General features: G+C 32.6%; 1 protein-coding gene across 7 annotated transcripts; it reads left to right on the top strand.

Annotated features, from left to right (window-relative positions):
- Positions 1-667: 667 nt before the first annotated feature.
- bdh2 (3-hydroxybutyrate dehydrogenase, type 2) lies at positions 668-14,132 on the top strand. 7 transcript variants are annotated; one of them, XR_012400807.1, is made up of 10 exons: positions 668-703; positions 1,198-1,285; positions 3,402-3,480; positions 5,982-6,078; positions 7,190-7,298; positions 7,796-7,856; positions 8,082-8,195; positions 8,282-8,340; positions 11,173-12,220; positions 12,563-14,132. XR_012400807.1 is itself a non-coding variant. In NM_001017809.1 (10 exon segments), coding segments are annotated over 9 exon segments (738 nt in total). In that variant the 5' UTR covers positions 668-699; positions 1,198-1,213; the 3' UTR covers positions 13,858-14,132.
- The last annotated feature ends 354 nt before the right edge of the window (positions 14,133-14,486 follow it).

Here is a 14,486-nt window from a genome sequence, read left to right as displayed (position 1 = left end):
GATATGAAGTGGGTCTTAGATCTGACAAGAAGCACTGAATTAAATTCCATTTGCCCCGCTTTGTCTTTAAAATATGACCGTTTATTTTACCCCAGTAAACGGCATTTCTGCACTAGCCTGTTGCTATACTGACGGGCGCTGTGGTTATAGTGGTTACAACAGTCATTCATCATGTTTTAAACTTGAACAACTAAGATTGCTAAGTCTGTGTTACGGAATGTATTGTAATTACATTACAACATCGATGCAATAAAAACAACCTTGTCAAATTGAAAGTCACATTATGCTTTCACTGGAAGTTTATCGTCTGCTTTAAAACTGTAGCGGTGCATAGAACCCACTGTGTTCATGTTTCTTAAAATTGATATAAAATATGAATGACCTGGCAGATGGATGCAGACTGAAATTTGTTAGAATTTGAGTTAAAGTAATTTCCAAATGTCCCTTTCTGAATGGTGCTGTCTTTATAATCTCCAGTTCCTGCCACAATGTTAATGAAAAAAAACAACCATAACACGTGTTATTATATCGTATACATTTTTAAATTTTATATTTAAATTAAATTAAATGAATATATTTCTATATGTTTATAGCAATTAAATATATGTACTTACTTGACTTTTATTTTGACAGGAAACCAAAACCTGGACGACACGGACGTTTGTTCATCACGTGTGTTGTTTTCACTAGTTGTCACTTGTCAGTAAGTTCTTCTACTGTTTATTGTGTTTTTTCTTCTTGTAAACCGATGCTGCTTGTACGAAACTTTCAAATTGACTTGTTGTTAACTATTTGCAGCGCATAATCGTGCATCATATGTTTATTATGTTTTTACATTGTGTTTACAGTGATTTACACTGCAGCACAGAGTTACCTTTACACTCGTCACGTGACGCGTGATAATGAAACATAAATAAATTACGCCAAGTATTGCATGATTAATCATTATTAGCCTAAATTAACGCTGCAAAAATGTTTATCAAACACAGTTACATGTCAACTTATCAAATAACGTATCTGTTAACAACAAACGACAGTGTGTGGTTATTTTGAGGTAAAGTCATATCTAAATATGTAAAATTTCAAACAATTCAGTACGACCTTTAAAAGGTAAATGTGTATTTAGTATAAACTTTAGAGTATTTAATCAAATTTTGCTAACAAATATTAATTTTTATGCCTTTTCTACATGTGTAGGTTGTTATTGAAGACTATGGGTCGTCTGGACGGGAAAGTGATAGTTCTTTCAGCAGCAGCACAAGGCATTGGAAAAGCATCTGCTATAGTAAATATTCATTTTACACGCATTTTAAAGGATCCACTTGCATTTTACAATTCTTTATGATTCATTTGTTGACAAGCCTGTTTCAGTGACAGCACACTGTGACTTACATACATCTCAATCTACTTAAACAATTGAAGTCATTTTTTCATGCATCACTCTGCAGTCTTCATAAACAAGCTAATTAAATGACTTAAATTCAAAACAATCTTCCATCTTAATTTATTTGACAAGTAACTTTGTCTTGTAGTAGGTTAGCAGATTTTTAACATTCAAAGACATTAAGGCACATTTTTGCACCTGTACACTGTAACGTACAGTTTAACATACATTTTTTTGCCCTCCCATTAGTTTAAAATAATGTTTCCCAAGTGATCTTTAACAAACCAAGGAAATTGCCACAGTATTTTCTATTACACAAAAACAATTCTTTTGAAGTCATAATAAGTCTTACTTATAGTTTGTCTTGAATAAAATCAGTTTTTAATAAAAAAAAAATAATAATTAAGGTCAGTGTTATTAGCCTCTTCAAGAAATATTTATATTTTTTGATTGTCTGCACAACAGTTACATAATAACTTGACTAATCATTCTAACTTTCCTAGTTAGCATAACCTAAGTAAGTCTTTAAATTACACTTTAATCTGAGTACAACTATCTTGCAAAATAACAAGTCAAATATTTTATTTCAAATATAAACTTACGTGTTGTAAAAAAAAATCATGTGTTTGGAGACTCATGCTCTGTCACTACTGAAACAAAAATGAATGAAGACAAAACTAAACGGGTTGAATATTACTTTTACATGAGTGTGATTGAAAACTAAATTTGATCAATGTGTTACATCTGTTCTTCAGTACTTGCTGACTGTTTGTAAATTCAAGACTACAGTTCCTATTGTAAAACTATGTAGATTAATTAATTATAGCCTATGCATAGCCAAGGACTTCCTCTATTAAAAGTTTTTAAATTACTATTGGAAACAAAAGTCTAAGATAATCAACAGTGGACATTTTGATAGTTCTTCACAACGTGATCATGACTGAAGTTGAGTTAAATAACCTGTGTCAATTTGGGGCTTTAATTCTGACGAATGTGGGAAACTGATGTGCAGAGCACCATCACTGACAAAAGTAAAGGGAAAGCAGATAGAGCGAGTGCGCACGACACCACTGACATGAGCATGCTAGAGAGGCCTCAGTTATGTCTCCACAGTCTGCCACCGATGGCGGATCTCGCTTATTCGTGGCAATTTAGTTGTAATACAAAAAATACGCGACCAAATTTAGGGGGGCAGTGGGAGCAAGCTTGTTGATAGGGGGGGCACCGTCAACCTGCCATCACCTCTCCCACACCGAGAACCACCACTACCGAGTTTGCCAGTTTTAGCTGTATTTTATGTGTATCATTTCATGAATGTACTCTAAGGGATTACAGTTGTCATGTGTGTTTCACTGTTGAATGAAAGCTTGTAATGCATGCGCTGTCAATGTGACATTTTCAGGCTGTCTTGTACATGCTGTTTTGGACAGAATGTTGAACCCAGCTCAAGGGTGAAATATTTCTAGACTTTGCAACCTATTTGGTATTTTTTAACCTGCACTTTTTTCATTTTTGAAAATGTTGCAGTAAATCATTAAGCGGTGAAGCAAACAGTGTCTGATATCATTTAGGCAAATTTGATTTCAGCAAGTCAACAGCATGTTATCAGGCGAGCCGAAGGTGGTTAGACGCACACCTGCTAGGTGAATACATTTCCATATCAAGCGAATATTGAAATGAGGATTAAATGAGAGAGACTGCAGATTGAGGAAACACCGTAGCCCTGAGTCAGTTGGCATGGAGGGAACAGGTTATTGCACATATTGTTCTTAAATGAAATTTCACCAGTGGAGGGTTATTGAGAGGTTTATATGGTGAGGTTTTATATCAGATCAGCCGTGCTCCACCTGAGCTGTAGCTTGAACTGGTGTTTTCACATATTGTGATTTAGGAATAATGGTGTGAATGTGAATCCAAACACACTGATTTCTCATTCATTATGTTTTTTTTTTTTGAAGGTCAAATGCATGTTGTTGTTTACTGACTTTAATTGTAATTTGTTCTTTATAATTAAAAGGCTTTTGCCAAAGAAGGTGCTCAAGTCACTGCTACGGATATCAATGGAGAGAAACTGAAAGAGCTGGATGGCATTCCAGGTAATTCATTGACTGGCTATGTATTGCCACCTAGTGGACAAAACTGTTGGAAAAACATAACAAGATCCTTATCTCTTTTTATTCAATTTCTTTATTAACAGGCCTGTAGCCAGCCTGCTGGGGGTAGTGGGGGTGTTCTTTCTTTCTCAAAATGTGGACCTTTTTGTTGTTTTTGTCTATTTAACTATGAGGTTTAAATACTGCGTTTAAAGCACTATTTTTAGCTGAATTAGCTTTTTGGATGGTTGTCATAACCACACTTTTTCTTGTGCCAAAAGGTTTCCTAAAGATTTAGAATAAAGAAATATGAATAAATATTATTTTTTAAATGCAAATTTATTACATCATATATCATTAGAAAAAACTTGGAATCTGTTACGTTTTTTAATTAAAACTGTAGCCTATTGTCATTTATTAGATAAACCAGCACATCAAACTGTCCTCAGTCAGAATTTGGCAATTTAAATAATATTAATAATTAACACATCATAGTAATAATAATAATAATAATAATAATAATAATAATAATAATGGAGTGCTTTATGATTTTTCTTGTAAAAAAAAGTACATTTGAAAAATCATGAATAACAACAATAGCCAAATTAGTATTCCGTTTAATTGTAATGTGACCTGCTTTTGGTGCTTCACAACTTTTATTGATCAGTTTTTGTTTCAAGTCCAAGATTTAGAGTAAAAGTCACTTGAAAAAGTTTTCTAAATTTAAAAACAAAACAGTATTGAAATGTGCTTTACTTGGTCTTAAAAGCCTTTTGAGACTGGTTACGGTTACGGATACAGGGCTGATTAAGATTTCAGCTAAAACTTGTTTTTTGTCTGTCGACTGATTTTTTTAAATGTATTTATTTGGACTCATTTTGTTTATAAGCATGTATTTTTTTGACAAAAATTACAGTAACTAATGTGTTCTGGAATGTCTTAATGAAGGGAGGGCAAGATGGTAACAGGAAGTTGAAAGGATTTAATGTGGATAGGCCTCTTCTTAGGACTTTTTATTCTTCTTTTAGTGAGTGTCTTTTAACTTTTGCAGTAATATGCTGGTATGGTAATTTGAGGGTGACAAGTAAAAACAGATGAGAACCACCTACATTATTCGAAGTTTGGCCTCATGCCATCAGGTATACGTATTCTAGACGAGCAACAGATATTTGCATTCATTTGTTCCAACTGCAGTTGGGTTACTTAACAAGCTTTAAGTTGTGTGTTTTTTTTTTTTTTTTTTGACTATGATTAATTTTATTGTTTGCTGTTACTTCTATGTTGTAGAGTGTGACCTGTTGCTGTTAACTGTCGCCTATTGCTGTAAACCTAATTGCCTTTAGGGGACAATAAAAACATTCCAATTCCAATAATGGTCCATTATTTCATGTATTTACTAACATTAACTAAGTATGAATCATTTTGTAAAGCATTTATTAATCACAGTTTAACATGAATCAATGCATTATTAAAATCCAGTGTTTTTTAAGATTAGTTAATGCACTGTGAGTTAACATGAACTAATGTTATTTAACTTATATAATATGAACTAATGTTAAAAAAGATGAATAAATACATTATTAAATGTTTTACAAATTATTTGTGCATGTTAGTAAATACATTAACTAACGGACTATTATTTTAAAGTGTTAACGGTAAGACATTCCTTACAGCATCATGCAAAAGCTAACTAGTACACCATTGTTCAATTCTGTGATTTAAACCATTGTTTACTATTGCTTTTTTTGTTTTGTTTTGTTTTTTTTACAGTTTTTTTGTTTGTTTCTTTATCACTACAATGGTGCTTTTTTTTTAAAAAAGTACAATAAAACAGCTATATTAAAAAAATTATGTTGCTATGTAAAATAATTGTAATTTATAAATAAACTATATATTGTTTCTATGAAAAAGCATAATTTTCATCAAAGACAGTGTCACATGATCTTTAATAAATTAGTCTGACTTGGAGCTCATAGAACATGTTAGATTTTTAGTTATTAATTTTTTTTAAATGTTTTAAATTGTTTTCTGAATCACATTATATGTTTTATATCTCAATTTTTTGATCAACAGAAAGTTTAAAAGGAAATGTATTTAAAATAAAAATCTTTTAAAACATGTTGATCATGTTAACGCTCACTGTTAAAGTACACACAATAATTTATAATCATTTTAAAAATATTTAACTTGCTTGATATTACATAGATTGTCTACAATATTTTTCAACCGAAACTTCAGTGATGGACTCCCAGTCGTATGCGCTTGCTTTTGAATTTGCTCAAGCTTTGATCTATGAGCATGTCTATATCAGACCTTTCCCCCTACAAAGAGATTTCAAAGGCTAGTGGGTTTTTTCAGCCCCCCTTTTCATATGGCTCTGCTTTGCCACGTAATCCCATTATGTTAGAAACAAATTGCTTTACTTCAAGAGTGCTTCTCTTCTTAGGCTTTTGTGCATGCTCTTCTGATTCTTAGACTGTGCTTTTTTTGGCCTTGTTTTCCAGGAATCAAAACCAAAGTTGTTGATGTTACCAAGAAAGACCAAGTCGATGCTCTTGCCAAGGACTTTGACCATGTGGATGTGCTCTTCAATATTGCTGGGTTGATATTTATCTTTAAAGCAGTGAATGTATAATGTACCATACAGATATCTGATATATGGCCATATGCAGACATGTATATTTAAAACTATTTAATTTATCTGAACAAGTATATCTGTAATCAAAAGATTGAGTAGAATATATGTAAACTGCTTTATGTATATATGTATGTATATGTGTAAATGTCTTATTTTTATATATGTGAAATCCAAGCGTGAACCTGTTTGTTGTATACAGTTAAAATCTACATTTCTAGCCCTGTTGTGAAATTTGAATTCCCAAGTGTTTCTTAAAGGAGATGATTTTGAACACATTTCTGAATGTTATAGTTTTTAATTACTAATTCCTATATAGCACTAATTTCTGTAATACTTAATTTCTTTTATTGTTGCCATGATGACAGTACATATTTGGTATCTAGGCAAGTGGTTTGTTCTGTAGACCAGGGGTTCCCAAACTTTTCAGCACGCGACCCCTAAAATAACAATGCCAGTGACTCGCGACCCCCAATATCCTCTTGCATTCAATGGCGCACACACACACCAATAGACTAAAGTCTATTCTTCGTTTAATTTTTTAAATGTATGTCAGTGCAGTAAATGGGCCAGAAAGTTTAACCTGGTGTTATAAAATCAATCTGCTGCATCTGAGGCTATTGCTGTCTTTAATATAATGTAATTACCCCAGGGGTCGCAATTCAATAGAACAAGTAAATAAGCTACTATAGTAACTATAAACGACTGTTTTTTTCTCTTCAGTTGGTTATGGATAAAATATGGTAATTCTTATGGTCTAATAATAATAATAATAAGTAGATTTTTGGAAATCACCAGGCGACCCCCCTATATTGTTCCGCGACCCCTCAAGGGGTCCCGACCCCCACTTTGAGAACCACTGCTGTAGACAATCAAAAGTACTAATGATTTTGATTTCGACTGTATGTGATTTGCATATTTTGCCATATATTAGATGTATGTTTTTTAATGTAAAGAGACCCAAAATAATGATGTTTTATGCAGTTTATAGTATTCACTACCCACCAGAAATTGTGTTACAGGAATGATGCAAAAAAACGTCCTTTAATTTTTTCATTCTTTTTTTCTTTGACACAGATTTGTTCATCATGGCTCAATACTGGACTGTGAGGAATCAGATTGGGACTTCACCATGAATGTGAATGTCCGGAGCATGTACCTGATGATCAAGGCCTTCCTGCCTAAGGTCATTTGCCCTTCTTTTTGCTAGAATTAGCTTAAAACACATGCTAGTTGCTTTGTATTCAAAGATTTTTTTTTCCATTTAATTTGATTTGTTTTATTATTATTCTTTGTTTTAGGATTATAAATTGTATATATATATATATATATATATATATATATATATATATATATATATATATATATATATATATATATATATATATATATATATTGATAAACAGTATATATATATATATATATATATATATATATATATATATATATATATATATATATATATATATATATTTATTTATTTATTTATTTATTTATTTATTTTTATTTTATTTATTTTTTTATCAATTTCAAAAACCACTTCATCTTTTTGTGTAAAACTTGCAGACATAATTCTTTTGTTCCACTACATGTTGGAAGTCATCCTGTTGTCTTGTTTAATAAAAGGTCTTTTTAACGTGTTTGCCAATTGAAACTAATACCGCCTCATCCATCTCCATATAGATGCTGGCTCGTAAATCTGGGAATATCATCAATATGGCATCTGTGGCATCTAGTATCAAAGGTACATGCTACATTCTATTTGCATTGTGACAATAAATGTGTAATGTGTAATACACCCTGTTGTATATTGAGATCTGGTCCTTAATTACATGTGATGATTGGCGTTGTTTCGTGGCCCTTTTGGCATATTATCTTTGCCCCATTATCTCTAGTTCAGGGGATACTTGAATTGGATAAATGTCAGTTTCCTCCTCTCTTAATTGCTCGTTCTTAATTGCATGTCCAGGAGTGGTGAACAGATGTGTCTACAGCACGTCTAAAGCTGCCGTCATTGGACTAACTAAATCTGTGGCAGCTGATTTCCTGGAACAAGGCATCCGCTGTAATTGCATCTGCCCAGGTATGCTAATTCGTTTATCGATTGGTTTCCTCTGTGGACCTTAGATGATGTTATAGGAGTCATTTTGCTTCTCTTGACCCGTGCAGGAACTGTGGATACGCCATCATTACGCGAGAGGATTCAGGCCAGGCCTGATCCAGAGCAGGTACTGCTTTCCTTTCACACATTAGTATTCTGAAGCTGTTTGTGTGATCTTCTGATGTCTTTTTTTTCCAAATGCTCTCTTCTGTTTTTTTTTTTTAATTTTTGCGAGAGCTCTCTGGGAGGATAGCTAAAAGCCATCTGATGCACAGCCAGAAAAACATAGCAGTTACTTCTTTTTAACTTACTTTTGAAGATGATTCACTTGGGCATTTATAGAGACATGCTCTGGCATCTCTGATTGAAAGTTAAGAGGCTTGGATCTTATTCGTTACTCAACATTATTGTATACTTATAATATTAATGTACAGTAAATAGATTTAAATATGAATGCTAAATGTGTCTTTTGCTTATTAAATGTAAGCTTAAGCTTTTTTTAATCTAATTTTAAATCTCATTAAGGCTCATTTTACAGCTCCCCTAGAGTTAAACAGCTGAGGTTTGCCATGTTTATATTTATTCGATCCCTGGAGCACTTTTAGCATAGCTTAGCATAGATCATAGAATTGGATTAGACCATTAGCATCTCGCTCAAAAATTATCAAAGATTTTTGATCATTTTCTAGGTCTGGTTAATTAATCCAAAAGTAATCCAGATCGACATTCAGAACCTACAATCGATCTAATTTTTTATGTCAATTTATTCAATTATTTTCCCTACCATGTGTGGAGTGACGTGATCATGCTCCGTTAAGGCTGATTTGTACTTATTATATTATGACCTATACTTATTTTATTATTCTGACATTATACTTCTGCCAAGTGTAAGCTTACAGTTCAACGCCACCTTCGCATACCTGTGCATCTCTCAAATAAAATGTGATTACACGTCACCACAATGCGTAGCGCAAGCTTTTTGATTGGTTGGTTTGGTAGCGATGACGAGAGTGGAGAGTATTAGGCAATGTGCCTTTTAATTTCACTTGTTCAGCATTAATATTCAATAAATAATCATAGATGGTGGATAGTGTGTGTTCTTTTGAAATATTTTAAGATCAAGCAATGCTCCCTACATTCAAAAATCTCTCACTTGTAATATGTGAGCATATTTACTATACAAAACTTATCAGTGAACTATGAGGGCATAAAAAATAAAATAAATGAATAAAATAATCGTTTATTAATTTTAATTGAGTTAAGATTTTGATTTTAAATGAACCTTTAAAAATGATTTTAATATGTGGATTTAAACATTTTTTGTAATTATCAGTGCTGGCACAGTTTTGTTGCTTGATATTTTGTTGTAAATTTTGATGCTCTACTTTTCAACATTTTGTAAAAGATTTAAAATAAACAAAAAGAACAACAACACATTAAAATGATCAAAATACAATTGCATATTATAATGTTACCAAAGATTTCTTTTTCAAATAACTGCTACTGCAAAATAGTGTTGTAATGAATCTCATTTGATTTGTCATAAGTACAGATCACAATCCACGGTTTGGAACACACGTGACCTGCGGATTGATGCATATTTATATTTTTACTTGTAAATTAATCCTAAATTTGCATCATTAAAAGATCAAGATCCCAATACCTATGCAACATAAATTATAAATGATGGTGATTTGCATATGTTAATTAATCCTTCGAATCACTGCATTCAAATCTGTGTTTGAAAAACGCAAAAATTAAGAAAGAGATTCAGCCTCTAGTTATAAAGGTCAAATAACACAAAAGTACTGGGATAACAGTTTAAATAAAACCACTGATGTTTATGGTAAAGGTTAAAATCACTTCATATGCATTTAACTTGATGCTCAAAAATGAAAGTTGTAGGCAACAATTACAGTATTTAACCAATAGGTGGCGACAGCCAGACATAAAAAAATATGCCAGTGAATAATGCTTCAAAAATGATACATCTAGCAATAAAACATGAAGTTTTATGTGTGAATAACTGAATCATTTATCAAAAATGAGGCTATATTATAATATAGATTATTATAATGTTGGATAATGTTAGTACTGCATATTTCACTTTTTATTTTTATTCAGCTGATTATTTCTTCATTTTATTTTTAATACAATTACAGGTTCTAAGTTTTGTTTGTTAAAACCAAAAGTTTCTTGCTGTACGGTTTTTGTAATAAATGTAAAGCAAGTTACATTTTTCTCTCCTCCCTTTTTTGGCTGATCCGAAAAATTGTCCGATCTGTGACTGAAAAACCATAATGTGACCCAAACCGTGAGATTTGTGATCCATCACACCAATACTACAAAAGTAAAATACTCCCTCTGTCTATAAATCCTGAATATTTAAAATTTTACCATTAATGACAGTAAAACATTGTTAATAATTGAGCACCAATAATTATTTTTTCTTGATTCTTGCAAGGTTGTGTATCTACATTTACAATGTTTCTGTAAAAGTAATTTGCTTTGCACAAAAGTGAAAAATAAATATAATAATAAATACATTTCTGAGTACAAAAATAGTTTTATATGAACAGCAACCCTTAATCATTTATTCTAATTAAATAGTTACATTACTGGTCTAACTATACTAGGCTATACTATACTATAATCTACTATACTATACGATACGATACGATACTATTCTATACTATACTATACTATACTATTCTATTCTATACTATACTATTCTATTCTATACTATACTATACTATTCTATACTATACTATACTAGACTATTCTATTCTATACTATACTATTCTATTCTATACTATTCTATACTATACTATACTATACTATACTATACTATACTATACTATACTATACTAATCTAACTATAATAATAGTTACTAATCATATAAGCACAAGATTCAGTCTGTCATTGTTTGCCATAGAGTTTCTATTTATCACCTTTCAGGCTTTTAAAGACTTTATGGCCAGACAGAGGACCGGTCGATTGTGCACTGCAGAGGAAGTGGCGCATCTGTGTGTGTACTTGGCTTCAGATGAGGTGAGGATTCAACTTCTTTTCTGATATCATTTAAAGGAATAGTTCAACCCCAAAATGAAAACTCACCCTCAGAATATTTTTTCATTAGTAGAACAAAGACGATATTTAGTTTATCTGTGATCTTTGGTGATTTTTACTATCATTATTTTTTTTAATGAAAGCTTGCGCTCACTATTCAGTTCTGCAAAACTAGAATTGTTTGCCCAGTCAGTGGATTATAGCTAATAACAATGTACATAATATTTAGTTGCTTCATAAGACCACAGTGTACCTTCAGAAGCCACAGGCATTGATTTCAGCTTGTTTGTATGTGTTTACTTTTAATCTTGAAAATGGTTGACCATTGACTCGTATTATATGAATCACCAGGGATGCTATGGTGTTTTTCTTCATCTATGCTAAGCTGCTTTGACACAATCTACGTAGTAAAAAGTGCTATAGATATAAAGATGAATTGACATTGAATTGAATTCTGCTGGAAATAAATCTAAATCTTACATCGGAATCATTAAATTAAATCATAATGTTCTGAGGGTGATTAAATTAACTGTAAATGCTCATTTTTAAGTAAAACGTCTCTCTATGATACATCATATGGCACTACAAGAAGTGTTGCATTGTTTACTTGGATTTTTTTTTGTCCAAGTAATCTACACAAATTAAAAATGCTATTTCATTTTTAGAAATACTTTTCCCATGTTTAAAATTTCATTAAATTTTAAAATACATTTTAAATAGATTGTTACTAGAACTACAGGAACCTAAGGTTTGGAAGGATGCTGTGGTGGTCCCTGTTCCCAAATCCAACTCCCCCAAACTTTTAATGAATTCAGACCCATAGTCTTTACATCAATTGTGATTATAATGTTTGAAAAGTTTGTGAGGTCTGAAATACTGAGAATTGATTACACACTTGATCCCATGCAGTTTGCCTATAGGCCTCATCGGCAGGCACGTGCACACATAGGGCTCAACCTGTGCAGTGCACATGCCCTTTTTAGTCTTGGATAGAAAGTGCCCTTCCGAAATGATCAAAAGTGCCCCCGCGATGCGACAACACTGCTCTTGAATACGCGCGCTCAGTCCATCCCCCCCGCCTCCCCCGCTTTACAGTACGCGCGCGACAACACAGCTACTCAGAACGCGCGCGACAACACCGCTATTCAGTACGCGCGCGACGACAACAACAACCACCCCCACTCACCCAAACCACACCCCCTCCACCCCCCGCTCTTCAACAAATTTATCCTGCACATGCCCTTTGGACGGTCTCTGCACGGGCCTGCTCATCGGGGAGTAGAGGATGCCACAGTTACTTTGTTTACCCTACTTTTTAAACATTTGGAAAAAGATGGTTCCCATGCCAGACTTTTGTTTGTCGACTTTTCCTCTGCTTTTAACACAGTTCAACCCCACATTTTAATTAGTAGAACAGTTTGACCTTAGTAATAACCTGGTTGGCTAAATCCTTGACTTTTTAACTAATCAAACACAAAGTGTTGGAGTGAATGGATGCTTTTCTGTTTGCTCCCCAACCGGGTCTCCACAAGGATGTGTTCTTTCACCTCTGTTATACATTCTTTACACAAACATGTGTCAGAGCAGGTGGGGAATTAAAACCATTATTAAGTATGCAGATGACACTGTCGTTGTCAGCCAACTTTATAAAAATGAAACGGGTCATGGTCCAGTACTAAATGATTTTGTCAGATGGTGTGAGGAGTCATATCTCCAGTTAAATGTATTAAAGATATGATCATTGAGTTTAGGAAGGCTGCTCACACACAGGTGAACAGTTACATAAAAAATCAGACTGTAGAAAGTGTGCGATCATACAAATACCTTGGCACAATTATTGACTCTAAACTTTGTTTGATGAGAATTGTGCAGTAGTGTGTAAAAAGGGGCACCAGCGACTATTCTGTTTGAGAAAGTTAAATCATTTCCATATTGATAAACACATGATGATTTTATTTTACCATGCTTTTCTTGAATCCGTTTTATCTTTTACTTTGGTGTCATGGTTTGGGACTCTCTCAGTCAAGAATAAAAAGACACTAAATCAAATAGTTAAGGCATCCAGTAAGCTGACCGGGTTGTCACTAGCCAATCTAGAGGCTGTGTACACCAGGCAGCTAAAGAGAATCACAAATTCAATTTTTGGACACTGCTTATCCTCTACACTCACCTCCTTCTTTCTGGTCGCAGGTTTCTAGTACTGAGCTGTAAAACTAAACGATACAAAAATGGTTTTATACCAGCAGCCATTAGACATTTAAATTAGGCATAGATTAAAGCTGAGGTATTTCGGTGACTTGATATTTTAGATTGTTTTAAACACTTATTTCACTTGACGTGATTATTTATTTATTCTTTATAACTGTTTTATGTTTATGTCTTTATGTTCAGTTGTTTTTGTAACTATGTGAGCTTTTTTGGGTGGAACTGTTATGAGATGAGGACTCTTGAATGCAAACCAAATCTACCTTCGGGTATAAATAAAGTAACCTAACCTTACCTATGTCTTTATCCCTACAGTCTACCTTTGTAACGGGAACAGAGGTCATCATTGATGGAGGATGGAGACTATGAAGATCATTTGTTGCATACTGTAGTCTTAAACAGAGCAAACTGTAGTGAATAATTTTCTTTATTAATGGCCAAACAAAAAACAAAGAACTGCATTTTCTGAAAATCATTGTCTTGGTTGTGTTTAATATGTATCAAATCAATCTTGGGCAGCAATATCACTTTTTTGCACTGTATTTCATGTTTCTAATTGTATAAAATGGCAATTGCAGAATGTGTTATCTGGTACTCTAAAATAGTTTAAAAAATAATAATAAACAAGCCAATTGTAATGAAAATGATTTAGTATGTTGCTATTTTAGTTCTGACGAATTCCTTATTATCAATAAGATTAATAAACCATGTTTTTAATAATAATTAAAATTATGGAACTAAAACAATCTTGAACTTTTAGTGTTCATTTTATTAATCATCCGGCTTTAGCTTGATTTTATTGACAAATTAACCACATAAAGCCTAAACATAGTATGCAATTTTAGTGTTAAATATGATTAGAAGATCATATTAAACACATAAATCATGAATTAATAAGATTAATAAACTGTTTTAACTGAAATCCAGAATAAAAACAGTTCTGAACTCTGACTTAATCTCGATTATATGTGACATTTGATTAAATTACATAAAACCAC

Source organism: Danio rerio, chromosome 1 (genome assembly GCF_049306965.1).
Source record: "Danio rerio strain Tuebingen ecotype United States chromosome 1, GRCz12tu, whole genome shotgun sequence".
Taxonomy (NCBI): Eukaryota; Metazoa; Chordata; class Actinopteri; order Cypriniformes; family Danionidae; genus Danio; species Danio rerio.
This window is presented reverse-complemented; position numbering and strand designations above follow the sequence as displayed.

Excerpts from the sequence above, each read along its gene's own strand:
- bdh2 (XM_005160067.5), top strand. The coding sequence starts at position 1,214 with ATGGGTCGTCTGGACGGGAAAGTGATAGTTCTTTCAGCAGCAGCACAA. Across the intron at positions 1,286-3,401 it reads TTGGAAAAGCATCTGCTATA|GCTTTTGCCAAAGAAGGTGC; the intron begins GTAAATATTCAT and ends TATAATTAAAAG. Across the intron at positions 7,857-8,081 it reads TGTGGCATCTAGTATCAAAG|GAGTGGTGAACAGATGTGTC; the intron begins GTACATGCTACA and ends TTGCATGTCCAG.